This window comes from Coregonus lavaretus (genome assembly GCF_964263955.1).
Source record: "Coregonus lavaretus genome assembly, chromosome: 29".
Taxonomy (NCBI): Eukaryota; Metazoa; Chordata; class Actinopteri; order Salmoniformes; family Salmonidae; genus Coregonus; species Coregonus lavaretus.
Genome location: NC_140016.1, coordinates 1,905,729 through 1,928,655, shown reverse-complemented (window position 1 = coordinate 1,928,655; position 22,927 = coordinate 1,905,729). Strand labels below are relative to the sequence as shown.

At 43.1% G+C, this 22,927-nt stretch overlaps 1 protein-coding gene across 1 annotated transcript in view; it reads left to right on the top strand.

Annotated features, from left to right (window-relative positions):
* LOC311104977 (protocadherin-11 X-linked-like) overlaps positions 1 to 4,867 on the top strand; it is a gene marked incomplete at both ends in the record, with an annotated part of 184,756 nt that extends 179,889 nt beyond the window's left edge. Inside the window, 2 exons of the mRNA XM_084146964.1 lie at positions 188 to 386; positions 4,776 to 4,867. Coding sequence (XP_084003090.1) covers positions 188 to 386; positions 4,776 to 4,867 — 291 coding nt within the window. The remainder of the gene's footprint in view (positions 1 to 187; positions 387 to 4,775) is intronic.
* Positions 4,868 to 22,927: the final 18,060 nt, after the last annotated feature.

The following is a 22,927-nucleotide window of genomic DNA, read 5'->3' as shown; positions in this document are numbered from 1 at the left end:
TTGTGTTTTTGGTGTTGTGTTATTAGACCGACCCCCAGTGATGTTAAATGAACGTTGTGTTTTTGGTGTTGTGTTTTTAGACCGACCACCAGTGATGTTAAAAGAACGTTGTGTTTTTGGTGTTGTGTTTTTAGACCGACCCCCAGTGATGTTAACTGAACGTTGTGTTTTGGTGTGTTTCCATCAGACCCAGCGTCGTGTGACGTTCCACCTCCCGGACGGTTCTCAGGAGAGCTGTAGCGCCAGCGGCCTAGGGGACCAGGAGCCCAGCAGCACCGGCAGCACCACTCAGCCTCTCCCCCTCGGCTTCCCCCAGGAAGACTACTACCAACAGACCTCGCCCAACAGCCGCACCGAGGGAGACGGCAACTCTGACCCTGAGTCCAGTAAGTGGCGACTGTCCAAGGATATAGTATATTTATTTTATTTATTTTACAACATTTTCACATTGAGTTCAAGATACCTTTGAAGACCAGGGAAAGAGCTTCTCTCTGTAATAAACTGGCCATGCTATATTCATCACACGGTTTATCTTATAGGAAGAACACACTATTGTATTTACTTGAACAAGAAGGACACTTTATGGTCAATTTTCCCTACCATCCAATAAATAAGGAAATCAAAATATATATTTTTCAAGAAAGACCTGACCCTTGACCAAGAGCAGCTTGGTCTGTCCAATAAACTAGCCATGCTACTTAATCACATGTTTTATCTTCTATAAGGGGTTAACGATAGGAGGAGCACTCTATCAGCACTATATAAGGGGTTAACGATAGGAGGAGCACTCTATCAGCACTATATAAGGGGTTAACGATAGGAGGAGCACTCTATCAGCACTATATAAGGGGTTAATGATAGGAGGAGCACTCTATCAGCACTATATAAGGGGTTAACGATAGGAGGAGCACTCTATCAGCACTATATAAGGGGTTAATGATAGGAGGAGCACTTTATCAGCACTATATAAGGGGTTAACGATAGGAGGAGCACCCTATCAGCATTATATAAGGGGTTAACGATAGGAGGAGCACTCTATCAGCAATATATAAGGGGTTAACGATAGGAGGAGCACTCTATCAGCACTATATAAGGGGTTAACGATAGGAGGAGCACTCTATCAGCATTATATAAGGGGTTAACGACAGGAGGAGCACTCTATCAGCACTACATAAGGGGTTAACAATAGGAGGAGCACTCTCTCAGCATTATATAAGGGGTTAACGATAGGAGGAGCACTCTCTCAGCATTATATAAGGGGTTAACGATAGGAGGAGCACTCTATCAGCACTATATAAGGGGTTAACGACAGGAGGAGCACTCTATCAGCATTATATAAGGGGTTAACGATAGGAGGAGCACTCTATCAGCATTATATAAGGGGTTAACGATAGGAGGAACACTCAATCAGCATTATATAAGGGGTTAACAATAGGAGGAGCACTCTATCAGCATTATATAAGGGGTTAACAATAGGAGGAGCACTCTATCAGCACTATATAAGGGGTTAACGAAAGGAGGAGCAGTCTATCCGCAATATATAAGGGGTTAACGATAGGAGGAGCACTCTATCAGCATTATATAAGGGGTTAACAATAGGAGGAGCACTCTATCAGCATTATATAAGGGGTTAACGATAGGGGGAGCACTCTATCAGCATTATATAAGGGGTTAACAATAGGAGGAGCACTCTATCAGCACTATATAAGGGGTTAACAATAGGAGGATCACTCTATCAGCATTATATAAGGGGTTAACGATAGGAGGAGCACTCTATCAGCACTATATAAGGGGTTAACGATAGGAGGAGCACTCTATCAGCATTATTTAAGGGGTTAACAATAGGAGGAACACTCTATCAGCACTATATAAGGGGTTAACGATAGGAGGAGCACTCTATCAGCATTATATAATGGGTTAACAAAAGGAGGAGCACTCTATCAGCACTATATAAGGGGTTAACGATAGGAGGAGCACTCTATCAGCATTATATAAGGGTTTAACAATAGGATGAGCACTCTATCAGCATTGTATAAGGGGTTAACAATAGGAGGAGCACTCTATCAGCACTATATAAGGGGTTAACGTTAAGAGGAGCACTCTATCAGCATTATATAAGGGGTTAACAATAGGAGGAGCACTCTATCAGCACTATATAAGGGGTTAACGATAGGAGGAGCACTCTATCAGCATTATATAAGGGGTTAACAATAGGAGGAGCACTCAATCAGCACTATATAAGGGGATAACGATAGGAGGAGCACTCTATCAGCACTATATAAGGGGATAAATTTAGGAGGAGCACTCTATCAGCATTATATAAGGGGTTAACGATAGGAGGAGCACTCTATCAGCATTATATAAGGGGTTAACGATAGGAGGAGCACTCTATCAGCATTATATAAGGGGTTAACAATAGGAGGAGCACTCTATCAGCACTATATAAGGGGTTAACAATAGGAGGAGCACTATCAGCATTATATAAGGGGTTAACGATAGTAGGAGCACTCTATCAGCATTATATAAGGGGATAACAATAGGAGGAGCACTCTATCAGCATTATATAAGGGGTTAACAATAGGAGGAGCACTCTATCAGCATTATATAAGGGGTTAACGATAGGAGGAGCACTCTATCAGCATTATATAATGGGTTAACGATAGGAGGAGCACTCAATCAGCACTATATAAGGGGTTAACGATAGGAGGAGCACTCTATCAGCATTATATAAGGGGTTAACAATAGGAGGAGCACTCTATCAGCATTATATAAGGGGTTAACAATAGGAGGAGCACTCTATCAGCATTATATAAGGGGTTAACGATAGGAGGAGCACTCTATCAGCATTATATAAGGGGTTAACAATAGGAGGAGCACTCTATCAGCATTATATAAGGGGTTAACGATAGGAGGAGCACTCTATCAGCATTATATAAGGGGTTAACAATAGGAGGAGCACTCTATCAGCATTATATAAGGGGTTAACAATAGGAGGAGCACTCTATCAGCATTATATAAGGGGTTAACAATAGGAGGAGCACTCTATCAGCATTATATAATGGGTTAACGATAGGAGGAGCACTCTATCAGCACTATATATGGGGTTAACGATAGGAGGAGCACTATATCAGCATTATATAAGGGGTTAACAATAGGAGGAGCACTCTATCAGCACTATATAATGGGTTAACGATAGGAGGAGCACTCTATCAGCACTATATAAGGGGTTAACGATAGGAGGAGCACTCTATCAGCATTATATAAGGGGTTAACAATAGGAGGAGCACTCTATCAGCATTATATAAGGGGTTAACAATAGGAGGAGCACTCTATCAGCATTATATAAGGGGTTAACAATAGGAGGAGCACTCTATCAGCACTATATAAGGGGTTAACGATAGGAGGAGCACTCTATCAGCATTATATAAGGGGTTAACGAAAGGAGGAGCACTCAATCAGCACTATATAAGGGGTTAACGATAGGAGGAGCACTCTATCAGCATTATATAAGGGGTTAACAATAGGAGGAGCACTCAATCAGCATTATATAAGGGGTTAACGATAGGAGGAGCACTCTATCAGCATTATATAATGGGTTAACAATAGGAGGAGCACTCTATCAGCACTATATAAGGGGTTAACGATAGGAGGAGCACTCTATCAGCATTATATAAGGGTTTAACAATAGGATGAGCACTCTATCAGCATTGTATAAGGGGTTAACAATAGGAGGAGCACTCTATCAGCACTATATAAGGGGTTAACGTTAAGAGGAGCACTCTATCAGCATTATATAAGGGGTTAACAATAGGAGGAGCACTCTATCAGCACTATATAAGGGGTTAACGATAGGAGGAGCACTCTATCAGCATTATATAAGGGGTTAACAATAGGAGGAGCACTCAATCAGCACTATATAAGGGGTTAACGATAGGAGGAGCACTCTATCAGCACTATATAAGGGGATAACGATAGGAGGAGCACTCTATCAGCATTATATAAGGGGTTAACGATAGGAGGAGCACTCTATCAGCACTTTATAAGGGGTTAACAATAGGAGGAGCACTCAATCAGCATTATATAAGGGGTTAACGATAGGAGGAGCACTCTATCAGCACTATATAAGGGGTTAACGATAGGAGGAGCACTCTATCAGTATCCCAATTATAACTGTGATTATGATCTTCTACTCCAATCTAAATATCTAGTAGTTACTTTCTCTGTGACCTTGTGATGAAAAGCTCTAATATGTTTGGAAGAATAGAGGAGTCACAAGTTCACGTGAGCTGCCTGAAAACACAAAGGCAGCTGCCTTGTTTCTGAGACAACCTCCACCCTATAATCACAGAGCAATAGGGAGGGGAGTAAGTATAGATCTCACTCCACTGCCTACCTCTCCCTGTGCCTGTGTCCTACACATCAATGTTACGGATGAATCACCATCCACGGCTCCTGTTGTCGGTGGCAAGTCAATTTACTTACTTTTTTTTTTTACAAAGACAGAACACGGTGAAAACTGGTTGTTTTGCCTGCACATACTCACAGTATATCCTTTGTGTCTTGGCTATAAGTGAGAGAACACCCGCTCTTCCTGCATCTGCCTGCATATGTCCTCTCTGGTGCTGCTCTGACAAAACCCTTGGGTGTCGGGTCTCTGTCCTCTCTGGTGCTGCTCTGACAGAACCCTTGGGTGTCGGGTCTCTGTCCTCTATGGTGCTGCTTTGACAGAACCCTTGGGTGTCGGGACTCTGTCCTCTCTGGTGTTGCTCTGACAGAACCCTTTGGGTGTCGGGACTCTGTCCTCTCTGGTGCTGCTCTGACAGAACCCTTGGGTGTCAGGACTCTGTCCTCTCTGGTGCTGCTCTGACAGAACCCTTGGGTGTCAGGACTCTGTCCTCTATGGTGCTGCTCTGACAAAACCCTTGGGTGTCGGGACTCTGTCCTCTCTGGTGCTGCTCTGACAAAACCCTTGGGTGTCGGGTCTCTGTCCTCTATGGTGCTGCTCTGACAGAACCCTTGGGTGTCAGGACTCTGTCCTCTATGGTGCTGCTCTGACAGAACCATTGGGTGTCAGGACTCTGTCCTCTCTGGTGCTGCTCTGACAGAACCCTTGGGTGTCAGGACTCTGTCCTCTCTGGTGCTGCTCTGACAGAACCCTTGGGTGTCAGGACTCTGTCCTCTATGGTGCTGCTCTGACAGAACCATTGGGTGTCAGGACTCTGTCCTCTCTGGTGTTGCTCTGACAGAACCCCTTGGGTGTCAGGACTAGTGTGAATGTGAATGTATTTGTTTCACATTAGAAAAGTGGCATCCGACAATGGACTGCAATTTACATACATAGTATTTGGGATCTGTTGGTGAGACCAAGCAGACAGAGTAGAGAAGTCTCTGATGATAATAACCAGTTAGATAGATGGTATTAGACCAAGCAGACAGAATAGAGAATTCTCTCATGATAATTACCAGTTAGATAGATGCTATTAGACCAAGCAGACAGAATAGAGAAGTCTCTGATGATAATAACCAGTTAGATAGATGGTATTAGACCAAGCAGACAGAATAGAGAAGTCTCTCATGATAATAACCAGTTACATAGATGATATCAGACCAAGCAGACAGAATAGAGAAGTCTCTGATGATGATAATAACCAGTAAGATAGATGGTATTTTCCCCATTCAAGCAAATGATCCTGCTCCTACTCAGCTGCTCTCTATAAAATCATACCCATGACGATAACGGTGATTCATAGTGATGATGATTTATATTTGGATGTAATTGCTGCTCACCCTTCTGATTCATATTCAATGATGTAAACATCTTGTGGTTCATAAAACTGCCTTCTCAAACAATTGAAATACTGTCTCTATTATTACACGGTAGATTCCCTTAGAAGAGAATGTGTTGCACATTAGTTTGAGATTGGAGAATTTCATGGTCATTTGAACATGTGTATTTATATATAATCCCATGCATTGACGTCGTATGGTGGTGGAAACCAAGCACTTGGAATAAGTGCAACATTAAAATAGGGCTATGTGACCAGTCATTGGACCGGAAAGTCCTCCATAACACTGTGTAGCTAAATGGTCCCTTTTCATGGTATTTTCACCAAATGTAATTCATGTCAATGTAATATTAAATGCTGTATAGCAGAGTAGGACTAGTTCATGATATAGAAAAGTAACCTTGGTTTTATGACTTACCAGAACAGTTAAGTGCTGTAGATATGTTTTTACGTAGCAAAATGCAGGTTTGAACCATCAGACACATCTCGACCACACAAATCAAGAAGACCTGGAGACTGGTTGACGTGTATGTTTTGCCAAGAACATGGAAAGCCAACTGACTCATTCAGCCCAATCTCCTCCCCCAAAAGTTCACAGATAAAACGTGACAATTTAGTTCTTGGTTCTAAAGGAGAGAATGAAGAGACAGATTCTCTCTCTCTCTCTCTCTCTCTCTCTCTCTCTCTCTCTCTCTCTCTCTCTCTCTCTCTCTCTCGCTCTCTCTCTCTCTGCTCTCTCTCTCTCTCTCTCTCTCTCTCTCTCTCTCTCTCTCTCTCTCTCTCTCTCTCTCTCTCTCTCTCTCTCTCTCTCTCTCTCTCTCTCTGCTCTCTGTCTCTCTCCTCTCTCTCTCTCTCTCTCTCTCTCTCTCTCTCTCTCTCTCTCTCTCTCTCTCTCTCTCTCTCTCTCTGTTGACAGACTCAGAGATGAGTGCATTGGTGGCGCTGGGGGCCCTAGATGGATTAGATATGGTTTTATCAACGGGCAGCAGGTTGCCATGGCAGGGAAAATCTCTTATCTCCTCATCTCAATTTGTAAAGAACAAGAACAAGGGAACGAGGGAAAGACGGAAATGGAAAATAGGGGTGTAGGGATTGGAGTAAACGGGCAGAAATGGGAAGAGAAAGAGAGGGGTGGAGAACCAAAACCTAACTTCTAAGCCTTTTTGTATTCTGAAAGGTGTTTGTTGTGAGCAAGGTCTTGAATGTCGACGTTGGGCTGAGAAACTCTATGGGAACAGGCTGGGAATGAGGCCTTCTTATGACAATGAATTTCTCAACTCTTCTTTAAAACGGCATCTTTATTAGACCACCCGCTCTTGAAATAAAGTTCATATGACATCTTCTATTATTTATGAGCTAGGAAGCCATTCATTTTATGGCCTCTTTTGCTTTCCATCCGCAGGCTTACTTTATCAGACTCTTATGTTGTCTTCTCCGACACACAAAGCTCTTAGGTTTCGTATATATCCTCCTCCTCCTCCTCCTCCTCCTCCTCCTCCTCCTCCTCCTCATCTTCCTCTTCCTCCTCTTCCTCTTCCTCTTCCTCTTCCTCTTCCTCCTCCTCCTCCTCCTCCACTTTCTCTTCCTCTTCCTCCTCTTCCTCCTCCTCCTCCTCCTCCCATCTTGAAAAACAAATTTTATGCACAAATGAATGTCATTAGCATGTCTGTTATTAGCTCCTCCCTCCAAGCCACCCAACAGCTTGCATTTACAAAAGTACACATCCAAAACAATTAACACAACGTTAAATCTTACCTGTCCCTTTTGGTTATGTCGCTTTGTACTTAACTTCTAATACAGACGGACGTGCATAATGATGTGTATTAGGTCTATAACCATGGAAACGGGCGAGGTAACGGTTGGTTTGTGTGTTTCTCCTAGCTGTGGAGTTGGTGAGTTACCATTGTCAAGGTGGTCCTCTGTAGCTCAGCTGGTAGAGCACGGCGCTTGTAACGCCAAGGTAGTGGGTTCGATCCCCGGGACCACCCATACACAAAAATGTATGCACGCATGACTGTAAGTCGCTTTGGATAAAAGCGTCTGCTAAATGGCATATTATTATTTATTATTGTGGTTCATGGTGTGCCGGTTATCAACAACTAAAAAGGCTTTTGGAAAAGAAAATGGCTACCTAGTTATCTATATGTCAATCCCTTTCTGTTCTGATTCTATTCTACTCTCCAGCATCTGAACAGGCAGACTCAGTTTGTTGTTTTTCTCCAAATATTTCAAAATAATTAGATAGTGAAAATGTGTAGATCCATACAACAGAGAAGCTGTTAATTTGTTTATCGTCACTTTTAACGGCCATTCTTGACATCCTGTATTTGATGTGATAATAATGATTGGGTATTTCTCTCAGTGAGATGGCTCATTATTGAAATCAATTAAGCTTTCGAGTTTGCATCAAAATTACCAAAACAAAAGCAATCAAATATTGTGCGTGGGTTTAAGGGAAAGTTGTTATGTTATTATGTGGATCCCTAGGTAATAACATACTAAAAGGCTTTGGGGAATGACGGTTCTCATGTCGTGACGTGGCTGTAGGCTCTCAGACAAAGTTAAGTGCTGAAAAGTCTGCCTTGTCAATAAATCCCTCAAAAACAAATCCTTCAACAATTTTCAAACAATACACGGTTTGTGCTCTGGACAATTTGCAATGTCCTTATTCTAGGCCAATGTTATTCTGAGTCAGAGGATTTAGGAGCACTAGCTTTCATACCAGCTAAAAGCACTCATAGATGTGTGTTTAGTCAACGAGAGAAAGATCAAATACAAAAAAAAATACAAAATAAATAGATATATCTTTAATCTGTGGCATATGGCTTTCAAATTACCAGTTTATGCCTCGTCTTTCTAAGTTCTAAAGCCGCTATTAAAATAAGCCAATCCTTTTTATACACTGTAAGTATAATAAGATTACAGATCTGAACATACATAGAACTACAGTTGCAGTCATACAGCAAGAGTTTTGATGTACACTTTCCCCCTAAGTGCTTTCTGGGTAATTATGAGCACGATTATAATTTTTTGGGGGGTATTATTTATTCCAGACCTGGATTTAAATTTGATGACCTTTCCCGTCTTCCTTGTAATGTTCAAAAACCAGACGGACAACCTGCATTCTGTCTTCCCGGAGTGCTTTTCATCTGATTAAAGGCTTTCAGAGTTCAGTACGCTGACACACAGCCTCACACAGTGAACTGTTTTACCTTTCTGAATTTGATGGGTACAATAATTTGATAAAAAGCATACTTGTAATACTGTTTCAACTATTTTCAACGGGTAACTGGTTGAATTTACATGTCCCCCCTCTATGTGTGGTGCTCTCTCTCTGTGTTTTTTTTCGCTCAGAGAACTGCCATCTATCAGTAGTTGGGACAGATTCACCTCACATTCCAACAACAGACAAAGTGTTTAGGACCATCGCCTGTCGGTCATATCTTACGGGAAGAGGATGCTATTCTACTGTATACCAAACATATCCAATCTGCATTTCAGTTTTCAGAACATTCATTACGTTACACGCAATTAGAAGTAATTAATGTGGTTGTTAATTGCATTCATTTACGCAAGTCTCCATTCGCCGTTCTATGGAAACATAGTGACACTGACCAATGACTTATCATTTGCAATGTGATCGTATCCATTCAGCCCGCTATAATTATGCATAATTAGCAGTACAATGTCATTAGCAACCAGGGGAACCATGACCAGACATACTGAGAGAAGAGATCTGTAGTTCAGATATTTCATCCAGCCTGACATTCTGATCCATTATGCAGTTAGCTAACCACAGTTTAGTAATTATATGTATCTTTATAGTATATTTCAGTCAGCTAGCCACAGTTTAGTAATGATACGTATCTATTTAGTATATTTTAGTTAGCTAGCCACAGTTTAGAAATTATAAGTCTCAATATAGCATATTTATAAATAGGTTCTCGTACTTTATTGTTGATTGTGGGGCTAAGGATTTGCAGTTCTCAGAAACAACATAACTTACAAAAACTTGAACACTGTATATGGCACTCTATCTACCTACCTCATATTTATTACCTGTGTTATCCATCTTTCATTGATCTAGCTACCTCATCTTTATTACCTGTGTTATCCATCTTTCATTGATCTAGCTACCTCATATTTATTACCTGTGTTATCCATCTTTCATTGATCTAGCTACCTCATCTTTATTACCTGTGTTATCCATCTTTCATTGATCTAGCTACCTCATATTTATTACCTGTGTTATCCATCTTTCATTGATCTAGCTACCTCATATTTATTACCTGTGTTATCCATCTTTCATTGATCTAGCTACCTCATATTTATTACCTGTGTTATCCATCTTTCATTGATCTAGCTACCTCATATTTATTACCTGTGTTAAAGGTACTATATAGACTTTATGGTTATTTTAATGGGGTTGAACATCCATCCCATCAGATTGTGTCAAGGATTTTAGGAGTTCAGAAAAATACTGACTGACCTCACCCTCTCTGACCTCACCCTGCTGAAACACACTCAAGTAAAGACCACATAGCTACCGTTATACGCTTGTCAGGTTTTACCCACTTTTACAGCCAATGTATGGACTGGCATCCATATGAATCAGTGGAATATACTGACTAGTTAACCATCTCCCAATAAGGGTTCATCAAATCAATGTTATTGGTCACATACACATATTTAGCAGATGCTATGGAGGGTGTAGCAAATCTTTAATACAACTTTAATATTTTTATCCACCTTGTTAGGTTTTGATTAGCGTCTGTATTTCAGCATTTCTAAGGTGCTTCTAAACTTCTCTGTTAGAATGTTTACACCTGATTGTTTTTGCTATTTTCTTATGGTTAATAAATAAATAACATAATATAAAAACCCTCAGTGCCACAGGCTCACAGAACTTTCTACAGCATCTGCCCAAGTGGGCCAGCAACAGAGCTAAATGAAGCAACAGTCAGTATTAACCTACATAGATTACGCCTATCTTTAGAAGATGATTTCATATTGGTTTGTTCTCTTTTTCTGACCGGTTAAGGTCTCAGCCCTAATCTGGGGGGGGGGGGGGGGGGGGATTTAAATGGACTCATCTATATCCATCCTAGCCAGTGGGATTTTACGGAAGTGTCTGAGTCTCTCAGAGGTGATGTGGAGGGGAACCCGTGTTTCATCTGGTTCAAATACCACATGAGTGGTTTGGACCGAGAGAAAAGCTATTGATCAACTCAAATCACTGGAATGTCCTTCCCTAGAAGAGGCTGTTAGAAACCTATTTTTGAGAGCATTAGGAGTTACTTTGTTGTGCTGCCAAGCACTGACTGGAGTTGATACTAACCAATTGCTGCCCATGATGCCAACATGCTAGGTCCCATACAAGTATTTGGGAGTATGGCTAGACGGTACACTGTCCTTCTCTCAGCACATATCAAAGCTGCAGGCTAAGGTTAAATCTAGACTTGGTTTCCTCTATCGTAATCGCTCCTCTTTCACCCCAGCTGCCAAACTAACCCTGATTCAGATGACCATCCTACCCATGCTAGATTACGGAGACGTAATTTATAGATCGGCAGGTAAGGGTGCTCTCGAGCGGCTAGATGTTCTTTACCATTCGGCCATCAGATTTGCCACCAATGCTCCTTAAAGGACACATCACTGCATTCTATACTCCTCTGTAAACTGGTAATCTCTGTATACCCGTCGCAGACCCACAGGTTGAGAGCTTCAAGTTCCTTTGTGTCCACATCACCAACGAACTATCATGGTCCAATCACACCAAGACAGTCGTGAAGAGGGCACGACAAAGCCTATTCCCCCTCAGGAGACTGAAAAGATTCGGCATGGCTCCTCAGATCCTCAAAAAATTATACAGCTGCACCATCGAGAGAATCCTGACTGGTTGCATCACCGCCTGGTATGGCAACTGCTTGGCCTCCGACCGCAAGGCACTACAGAGGGTAGTGCGTACGGCCCAGTACATCACTGGGGCCAAGCTTCCTGCCATCCAGGACCTCTATACCAGGCGGTGTCAGAGGAAGGCCCTCAAAATTGTCAAAGACTCCAGCCACCCTAGTCATAGACTGTTCTCTCTGCTACCGCACGGCAAGCGGTACCGGAGTGCCACGTCTAGGTCCAAAAGACTTCTCAACAGCTTCTACCCCCAAGCCATAAGACTCCTGAACAGCTAATCATGGCTACCCGGACTATTTGCACTGCCCCCCCCACCCCATCTTTTTACGCTGCTGCTACTCTTTTAATTATTTATGCATAGTCACTTTAACTCTACCCACATGTACATATTACTTCAACTACCTCAACTAGCCGGTGACCCGCACATTGACTCTGCACCGGTACCCCCCTGTATATAGCCTCCCTACTGTTCTTTTATTTTACTTCTGCTCTTTTTTTCTCAACACTTTTTTGTTGTTGTTTTATTCTACTTTTTTATTACAAATAAATGCACTGTTGGTTAAGGGCTGTAAGTAAGCATTTCACTGTAATGTCTGCACCTGTTGTATTCGGCGCATGTAGCCAATAAAATTTGATTTGATTTGATTTGTCATGTGTTGCTGCCATGCTATGTTGTTGTCTTAGGTCTCTCTTTATGTAGTGTTGTGGTGTCTCTCTTGTTGTGATGTGTGTTTTGTCCTACATTTTAATTTTTAATTCCAGCCCCCGTCCCCGCAGGAGGCCTTTTGCCTTTTGGTAGGCCGTCATTGTAAATAAGAATTTGTTCTTAGCTTACTTGCCTAGTTAAATAAAGGTTAAATAAATACAAATAAATGACTGATGTTGATACTGACCAATTGCTGCCCATGATGCCAAGATGCTAGGTCCTAAAGGCAACAGAGCACTGTAGTGTACAGTAAATTATATGCCTACATGATTTACATGAAATATAATCTACATCTTCAAAACAAACCTGTGACTTTGGGCTCACTAAGAGCACTTATTAGACTAAATGGTTTTATTAACTCTGGCCCTCAAAATTTCCAGATTAGCTTTTTTTAATTAACTTTTAAAAGAGGGTACTATACAACTTTTTAATGAGAAACTGATACCTTTCAGTGATAACAACGTATTCATCACTGCCTTTAAAATCCACAATTTATTGATAGTGTGTCCTACAGGATGTTAGTATTTAAAACTCAGATAGTTCAAGTTCTCTCCCTCCTAGGATAGGACATCAGTTCAGGGAGAGAGGAAAAAGGAGGTTAGCTACTTGGCAGGATATATTCTCTGTTCTCTGTGTAGAGCTGCTAGTTAAACCGTGATGACTTGGGTGGGTTTCAATGACCTGTACAATTAAAATACCCATTCTCAACGTGTTAACATGTTCGGTAATTCTCATGACTGGTTTGGAAGCGGATCAATAGCTGCCAAGTTTGATCTTGTCTCCGAACAATGTATTCTGAACTCTGCAGGGGGTAAACAGCCCCGCACAAAATCCCACTGTGTTCCATTCCACTGTGTTCCATTCCACTGTGTTCCATTTCACCATGTTCCATTTCACTGTGTTCCATTTCACTGTGTTCCATTTCACCGTGTTCCATTTCACCGTGTTCCATTCCACCGTGTTCCATTCCACCGTGTTCCATTTCACAGTGTTCCATTTCACTGTGTTCCATTCCACCGTGTTCCATTTCACCGTGTTCCATTTCACCGTGTTCCATTTCACCGTGTTCCATTCCACCGTGTTCCATTCCACCGTGTTCCATTCCACCGTGTTCCATTCCACCGTGTTCCATTTCACCGTGTTCCATTCCACCGTGTTCCATTCCACCGTGTTCCATTTCACCGTGTTCCATTTCACTGTGTTCCATTTCACTGACGCTGTGATTCCTAAAATGGAATCTACCTTTGCCCTGCATACTAAACCTACTAGAGTATATGGAGGTGCAAGAGGAGGGGAAACAATCTTTGTTAACACCTTGCTTCATTATCAGTTAAAGTACAGTTTACTTTCATCATAAGAACTGTTATGTGGTGCTTAATGATGTCTTAGACTGGAGATACTAGACATATCTAATGATGTCTTAGACTGGAGATACTAGACATATCTAATGATGTCTTAGACTGGACATACTAGACATATCTAATGATGTCTTAGACTGGACATACTAGACATATCTAATGATGTCTTAGACTGGAGATACTCTACTGCATAGTAGGCTGTATACCTTGACTGCATCCCAAGAAGTGCACTATATAGGGAATGGGGTGCAATTCGAGACACAGTTCAACTAGACACTCTGTGTCTTAATGTCAAATCCACTCAGACCGAAGTATTTATCTTCATAAATGGACAGCTTGTAGGTTGTTAGGGAGTCGTTGGGTCTGTCCAGAGAATAGCCTCGTTATTGGGTCTGCCCAGAGACAATTCATTGTCCAGATGTTTCTACATTTAAAAGCAAATCTTTTTCAGAAACAAACCTGTTCATGTTTCCAGACAGGTTTACACTGTTGTGAGTGTTGCTCCTTCAGATGCTTGAGTAAACATGGGAGACCATAACAGATAGATATTTGTATGTCTTTTTTTAAACCCATTTGCTATAGATAGCTATTACATTATTTAAAGCCATTTGTTATACATAGACATTACAATAGTTAAAGCCATTTGTTATAGATAGCCGTTACACAAATCCCTCTCCCTTACAAGTGTGACTCAGATACCTCAAACACTGGACTTTTGACTACAAACAGCTGCCAGCTGGACCTTATATCTAACATTGCATTATTAATCTACCAATTTTGAATTATAAGTAGCTGTTTGTATGAAATTGTCAATGCAATAGAGGTTGATACATACAGTATACTCTGCGTGTACAAAACATTAGGAACACCTTCCTAATATTGAGTTGCAGCCCTCTTTTGCCCTCAGAACCGCCTCAATGTGACTCTACAAGGTGTCAAAAGCGTTCCACAGGGATGCTGGCCCAATGTTGACTCCAATGTTTCCCACAATTGTGTCAAGTTGGCTGGATGTCCTTTGTGGCAGTGGACCATTCTTGATACACACGGGAAACCGCGTTACAGTCCTTGACACACTTAAAAAACGCAAATATTTTGTTTTGACTATTCACCCCTCTGATGCACATACACACATTCCATGTCTCAATTGTCTCAAAGCTTCTTTAGCCTGCCTCCTCCCCTTCATCTACACGGATTGAAGTGGAGTCAAAAAGGTGACATCAGTAAGGGACCATAGCGTTCACCTGAATTCACCTGGTCAGTCTGTGTCATGGAAAGAGAAGGTGTTCCTAATATTTTGTACACTCAGTGTCTGTTACTCTGTTGACATCTGTATTTAAGAAGGCCTGAGGTCAGGGTTGGTTTGACTCTCCTGTCGCTTTAAGAGATAACACTATGAATAGATGAATACGCTCAGTCTCATCCCTTTCTTCCTCATCTTTCACATTCAGACTGTCTCACGGATGAGGATGGGTTTTGCTCAGCTTTAGAAGGACTTATTGACCAAAATAACTGTTCATCAATATGTCCCCCCGAAAGGCTGAACAGGCTCCATATCAGAGGGGTTGTATTTCCAGGTGACTCGTCCCAAATGGCACCCTATTCCCTATATAGGGGGCTCTGGTCAAAGGTAGTGCACTACATAGGGAATAGGGTGCCATTTGGGACACTGCCTCAGACGTAACGTCTACTGACCTGCACTGTCCTTATACAGCATGTTTTTCCAATCTAGCAAATATGGTGAGGGAATTTTAAAAGCTTCACAATTATCATTGTCAAAGCACAGATATTTGTTATTTATTTTACCCTTGTTTTACCAGGTAAATTGACTGAGAACATATTCTCATTTACAGCAACAACCTGGGGAATAGTTACAGGGGAGAGGAGATGAATGAGCCAATTGGAAGCTGGGGATGATTAGGTGGCATGAGGGCCAGATTGGGAATGTATCCAGGACACCGGGGTTAACACCCCTACTCTTACACAAAGTGCCATGGTATCTTTAGTGACCACAGAGAGTCAGGACACCTGTTTAACGTCCCATCCGAAAGACGGCACCTTACACTGGGGCATTTTTTTAGACCAGTGGAAAGAGTGCCTCTTACTGGTCCTCCAACATCGCTTCAAACAGCACCTGGTCTCCCATCCAGGACCAACCCTGCTTAGCTTCAGAGGGAAAGCAGCATCTGGTCTCCCATCCAGGACCAAACCTGCTTAGCTTCAGAGGGAAAGCAGCACCTGGTCTCCCATCCAGGACCAAACCTGCTTAGCTTCAGAGGGAAAGCAGCACCTGGTCTCCCATCCAGGACCAAACCTGCTTAGCTTCAGAGGGAAAGCAGCACCTGGTCTCCCATCCAGGACCAAACCTGCTTAGCTTCAGAGGGAAAGCAGTATCTGGTCTCCCATCCATAACCAACCCTGCTTATCTTCAGAGGGAAAGCAGCATCTGGTCTCCCATCCAGGACCAACCCTGCTTAGCTTCAGAGGGAAAGCAGCATCTGGTCTCCCATCCAGGACCAACCCTGCTTAGTTTCAGAGGGAAAGCAGCATCTGGTCTCCCATCCATAACCAACCCTGCTTAGCTTCAGAGGGAAAGCAGCATCTGGTCTCCCATCCATAACCAACCCTGCTTAGCTTCAGAGGGAAAGCAGCAGTGGTATGCAGGGTGGTGTGCTGCTTACTAAAATATAATGTTGTATGAACACAACAAGATAAATTGGATGGCTGATTAACTGTATAATGCATGCTGTAATGGGTAACTGTGCGTTTAGGGAAATTAGTCTGTCCGTGACCTTTGTAGAATAAAGCCTGACAGTCACAATCCTCATTTTTCCATTTTATTAGAAAACATAACAGGAATAATAGCAACTAATGCGTTCTAAATCTAGAGTAAATCGGGACTGAAATGCAATGACTAATCACTATAAGTCATACATTCGTCATTTTGAAATTGAGTTATGACATATTTCATTACTCATTTGTCAAAAGCAACACTTTTAAGTTTCTAAGTACTGTGCAAAAAATCACCAAGAACATTATCCATTTCATATTTCTGGGTCTAGTCCTGATCAGAACACTAAATACCACACTGTCACATGATGCAACGCAACTTGATCAAATGGAAGAGGCACTAATGCCGCCCTACTGCTGTGTCTCCATGCAGGTGTTCCCGTGCATGTGTTCCTGTGCATGTGTTCCCGTGCATGTGTTCCCGTGCATGTGTTCCCGTGCATGTGTTCCCGTGCATGTGTTCCCGTGCATGCACGAGTCAGATTACTCCACGCACCTTTCCCCTCTGTGATCGATGTATACACGGACGCTCTGATATATTGGTGTCCTCAGACAAATAGATCTCTTCAGAGAACCACTCACAGGCCGGTAACACAGACAAATGGAATGAGTTTAGGAAGAGAAGAAGCGTTTCGCTGAATGGGTAGAAAAGGATTTCAGTTAGGACACCACCGACACTCGGGGTGGACTTGAGGAGAAAAGAGAGTTGAGGGAGGTGGGAACTGAATTGAGGAGAGGAGAGTTGAGGGTGGGTGGGAACTGAATTGAGGAGAGGAGAGTTGAGGGAGGTGGGAACTGAATTGAGGAGAGGAGAGTTTAGGGAGGTGGGAGCTGAATTGAGGAGATGAGAGTTGAGGGAGGTGGGAGCTGAATTGAGGAGAGGAGAGTTTAGGGAGGTGGGAACTGAATTGAGGAGAGGAGAGTTGAGGGAGGTGGGAGCTGAATTGAGAAGAGGAGAGTCGAAGGAGGGTGTAGCTGAATTGAGGAGAGGAGAGTTGAGGGAGGTGGGAGCTGAATTGAGGAGAGGAGAGTCGAGGGAGGTGGGAGCTGAATTGAGGAGAGGAGAGTCGAGGGAGGTGGGAGCTGAATTGAGGAGAGGAGAGTCGAGGGAGGTGGGAGCTGAATTGAGGAGAGGAGAGTCGAGGGAGGTGGGAGCTGAATTGAGGAGAGGAGAGTTTAGGGAGGTGGGAACTGAATTGAGGAGAGGAGAGTTGAGGGAGGTGGGAGCTGAATTGAGAAGAGGAGAGTCGAAGGAGGGTGTAGCTGAATTGAGGAGAGGAGAGTTGAGGGAGGTGGGAGCTGAATTGAGGAGAGGAGAGTCGAGGGAGGTGGGAGCTGAATTGAGGAGAGGAGAGTCGAGGGAGGTGGGAGCTGAATTGAGGAGAGGAGAGTCGAGGGAGGTGGGAGCTGAATTGAGGAGAGGAGAGTCGAGGGAGGTGGTAGCTGAATTGAGGAGAGGAGAGTCGAGGGAGGTGGGAGCTGAATTGAGGAGAGGAGAGTCGAGGGAGGTGGGAGCTGAATTGAGGAGAGGAGAGTCGAGGGAGGTGGGAGCTGAATTGAGGAGAGGAGAGTCGAGGGAGGTGGGAGCTGGGAGGCCCTGAAGCTTTCTGCAGGAAATGTTTGCTCTAAAAGAAAATGACAGGAGGCTTTTGAAAGGGCTTGACATTGGACACATAAACCTGGCAGTTGTGCTCCATCATCATCGGGCCAATTGAAGCATTCACGCCACGGTCATGTTCTCAGCCCCAGCTAGCTGCTCTCTCTTCTGTGAGGCGAGAGAGAGATGCAAGCGGCTGTGGCAGAGACATCTGTGAGACCTCAAGGCTATGTGGCGGCCACGAGGTCAGTCATCCGCCTGCCATGCCATGCATGCTACAGCAAACCTGGCTTCTGTCTCCCTTCCAGCAAACACAGGCAGTCTGTGTCTTAACGGTCCCTTTGTCCCTTTGTCCCCCCAGACTCCTGGCTTGATTGTACGGATTTCTCCTCATTCTATTTAAACTACAGCTCCCACTGGATGTGGGTGTCAGGCATTTTTCAAACAGTAATGTGTGTAGACACTTGAAGACAAGGAAAAACCACATCATAGAAATATCATCTCAGAAGGAATCATCAATACTGTGGAGAAATCACACACAAAAAAACAGGAGATTTTAGAATTTTATTTATTTATTTGAGGCCATATTTTGAAATTCTCTGGTGTGTCTATTGTGCTAGGAAACATGGATTTGGAACTAGACAATGAACATTGCTGAATGAATTCCGTCTGAAACAATCATGTTTAAATGCTGTATGATACACAGTGAATAGCATAAAGTATACTGTAGAGAGAAGGGAGACAGACTTAAGCAATAAGTCCCGAGGGGGTGTGGTATATGGCCTATATACCACGGCAACGCAGAGTGCCTGGATACAGCCCTTAGCAGTGGTATATTGGCCATATACCACTAACCCCCTCGGGCCTTATTGCTATTATAAACCGGTTGCCAACACAGTAAGGCAAGGAACTACACATCTAAATAGAAAATGTTGCCATAATAAATCCGGACAAAAGTCTCATTGCTAGACTGGTTGCTATGCAACATAACCACAGGCTGGCTAGCAAGCAAGCTTACATTAAATGTACGCAAAAAAAACGAGCATTAGCGCCACTTCTGGAGTGACTAACACATGCCAATTATGTATTAATGTTTATCTGAATGTTGCCATTTATTGTGCACAAATGAAAAAAATTGTCCCATGTTATCGTTTGTTGTTGGCTTGCCCATGTTATCGTTTGTTGTTGGCCTGCCCATGTTATCGTTTGTTGTTGGCTTGCCCATGTTATCGTTTGTTGTTGGCTTGCCCATGTTATCGTTTGTTGTTGGCTTGCCCATGTTGTCGTTTGTTGTTGGCTTGCCCATGTTATCGTTTGTTGTTGGCTTGCCCATGTTGTCGTTTGTTGTTGGCTTGCCCATGTTGTCGTTTGTTGTTGGCTTGCCCATGTTATCGTTTGTTGTTGGCTTGCCCATGTTATCGTTTGTTGTTGGCTTGCCCATGTTGTCGTTTGTTGTTGGCTTGCCCATGTTATCGTTTGTTGTTGGCTTGCCCATGTTGTCGTTTGTTGTTGGCTTGCCCATGTTGTCGTTTGTTGTTGGCTTGCCCATGTTATCGTTTGTTGTTGGCTTGCCCATGTTATCGTTTGTTGTTGGCTTGCCCATGTTATCGTTTGTTGTTGGCTTGCCCATGTTGTCGTTTGTTGTTGGCTTGCCCATGTTGTCGTTTGTTGTTGGCTTGCCCATGTTATCGTTTGTTGTTGGCTTGCCCATGTTATCGTTTGTTGTTGGCTTACCCATGTTATCGTTTGTTGTTGGCTTGCCCATGTTGTCGTTTGTTGTTGGCTTGCCCATGTTATCGTTTGTTGTTGGCTTGCCCATGTTATCGTTTGTTGTTGGCTTGCCCATGTTGTCGTTTGTTGTTGGCTTGCCCATGTTGTCGTTTGTTGTTGGCTTGCCCATGTTATCGTTTGTTGTTGGCTTGCCCATGTTGTCGTTTGTTGTTGGCTTGCCCATGTTATCGTTTGTTGTTGGCTTGCCCATGTTGTCGTTTGTTGTTGGCTTACCCATGTTATCGTTTGTTGTTGGCTTGCCCATGTTATCGTTTGTTGTTGGCTTGCCCATGTTATCGTTTGTTGTTGGCTTGCCCATGTTATCGTTTGTTGTTGGCTTGCCCATGTTATCGTTTGTTGTTGGCTTGCCCATGTTATCGTTTGTTGTTGGCTTGCCCATGTTATCGTTTGTTGTTGGCTTGCCCATGTTATCGTTTGTTGTTGGCTTGCCCATGTTATCGTTTGTTGTTGGCTTGCCCATGTTATCGTTTGTTGTTGGCTTGCCCATGTTATCGTTTGTTGGCTTCATGCTGCTGGAAATGGACGCAGTTCTTTTAGCTGGGGGTGCTGCTGCTGTGTTGTCAGAGAATAGTGCTCCAACGCTTCCTCGTTTCCAGATTTGGCCTCCAGTAACATTGAAAAGAGGTTTGCGAATCTGTGTCCTCTGACAGACAGTATTGCTCATGCCTGTAGTCAAGCATCCGACATGTTCTGGATCATGGTGGTTCGGAGGCAGTGGTTTGTGTAAATCTGCTACGGGGCCAGCTATTTTACAGATCTTTAGTAGCGTTGTTGCGAGGGTGTTCACTCCCATCAGTTATTTTGTGTACCTGAAACATATAAGACAAAATAACGTTAGCTAATAGTTAGGCCTACAAAACTACTGGATATATTGTCAGGGTACATTAGAATGATTTAACTAGCTAGCTAACAGTTACATACTACTGTACATGTATCCATTCACTGCCTGGTAGGCAGCTTTGTCGCGCCCCTCTTTCCTCAACCTTTTTAATTACGCCGACAGACACGTTGTTGCTCGTTGTGAATTTGGTGTCCTTCTGTATACCCTATGCCAAACTGAGAGGGGGGGGTCGTTGATATGTTGGTTCAAACCAGCTCTGAGTCCTGCGTGGCTGCTAATCCCGGCCATATTCTTTGCCATTCATGTTTCTCACTGATCCATAAAGGTCCCGTAGAATGACGTTCTGCTGGGTTTTTGTTGCATTCCCAAACTCACAATGTATCCCTTTTTCTGCACACCGGTCAGTGAAACGGGTAGGTGGCCACTTTGTTTGTTTCACAATGTTATTTTAGTTTGGGTTTCTCTCAAATTCATCTAAACGCTTCTTTTCTACATCGGTATGTTGAACTATTGTTGATGTAGCCATTTTATCGAGGTGAAAAGGCTAAACGTCATTGTCATGGTATAGGGACTCACATACACACGGCTAAATGCTGTTTTAGCCAATCAGCATCCAGTATCCAAACTACCCGTTTTACAAAGAGACATAAAACATGGCTTAGAGTGAATCAGGGGGAAAGGAAATACACATATCAAAACAGACCCAGTTAAATAGAGTTGTATAGAGAGAGTAGAGCATCTCCTGAAGACAGACCCAGTTAAATAGAGTTGTATAGAGAGAATAGAGCATCTCCTGAAGACAGACCCAGTTAAATAGTTGTATAGAGAGAATAGAGCATCTCCTGAAGACAAATCCATCCAGTATAACTTTGTTAAAATAGATCAAATAAAATGCCTCTAGTTGTGCCGTTGATTCTACAGTTGGCTTAACTCAGTCAGACACCAGGGGAAGCAGATGTTGTCTCGCGGCGTGTCCCTGCCTCTCTCTCTCTCTCTCTCTCTCTCTCTCTCTCTCTCTCTCTCTCTCTCTCTCTCTCTCTCTCTCTCTCTCTTTCTTCTCTCTCTCTCTCTCTCTCTCTCTCTCTCTCTCTCTCTCTGTCTCTCTCTCTCTCTCTCTCTCTCTCTCTCTCTCTCTCTCTCTCTCTCTCTCTCTCTCTCTCTCTCTCTCTCTCTCTCTCTCTCTCTCTCTCTCTCTCTCTCTCTCTCTCTGCTGCTGCTGTGCAGGTTGGTGTCACTGAGCTTCCAGGTACACCCAGCCACTAAGCTGGTTCAGTCTGGTTCGGTCTCTCCATAGGCCAGGGCCCCCAGCTCCAGAGCTGGGGGCGTTGGAATAGGGGGAATATGCTAATTTCATCCACTGAGGTATAATAATTGATGATCAGCCCTGCTGTCCAAGCTGAGAATCACCGGCCCGTGCCGTAATGCCCCCGCAAATGCAGTAACATATCCTGGTGTGTGTGCACTGACTGAACACAATGCACAGACACACACTGCACAGTGCAGAGACACTGCTGCAAACTGTACAGAATGTATTTCAGTGTTGTCAATAAAAGTGTTATTGACCAGGGAGGCTTTACTGAACTGTTGGATAGAAATTACCTATCTATTGTATACTTTCTAGACAAAGACTGCTCTATTAAGGCTTGATTTACATTGAAATTATATGAAAAGAACACCGAACACATGTATCATCTGCATGAGCCAGTAAATAAACCTCCCACGTTGTTCGGAGATCCAGTGAATAACAGAGTCTGTGTCCCCATAGGGTGCCATTTGAGATGCAACCATTGTACTCAGCCCAGAGAAATATCTGTCTATAATAAATCATGTCTAAACCCCTTAATCAGAAAAGTCATACGTTTTGTCATTTCTCTGTCTGTCAAATAGAATCTCATAACATTTTCTCAAGTTATCGATATGATAAATAACAGTTGAAGGTCCCAGAAAGTTAAATATAATGTCATGTTTTCAACATTTGAAGACGTTTTCCGTCCCCTCTTTCACGTGTCGTTCAGAGTTCCCCCAAGTTTAATTGTGTTTCTTACTTGCTGTTAGAATGCCTTGTGTTGTGTTGTTGTCTAAAGTAAAACATTACTTTCTCAACGACAGACCTGTATCTGAAATCTTGATTGGCTCCCAATACACCTGCTC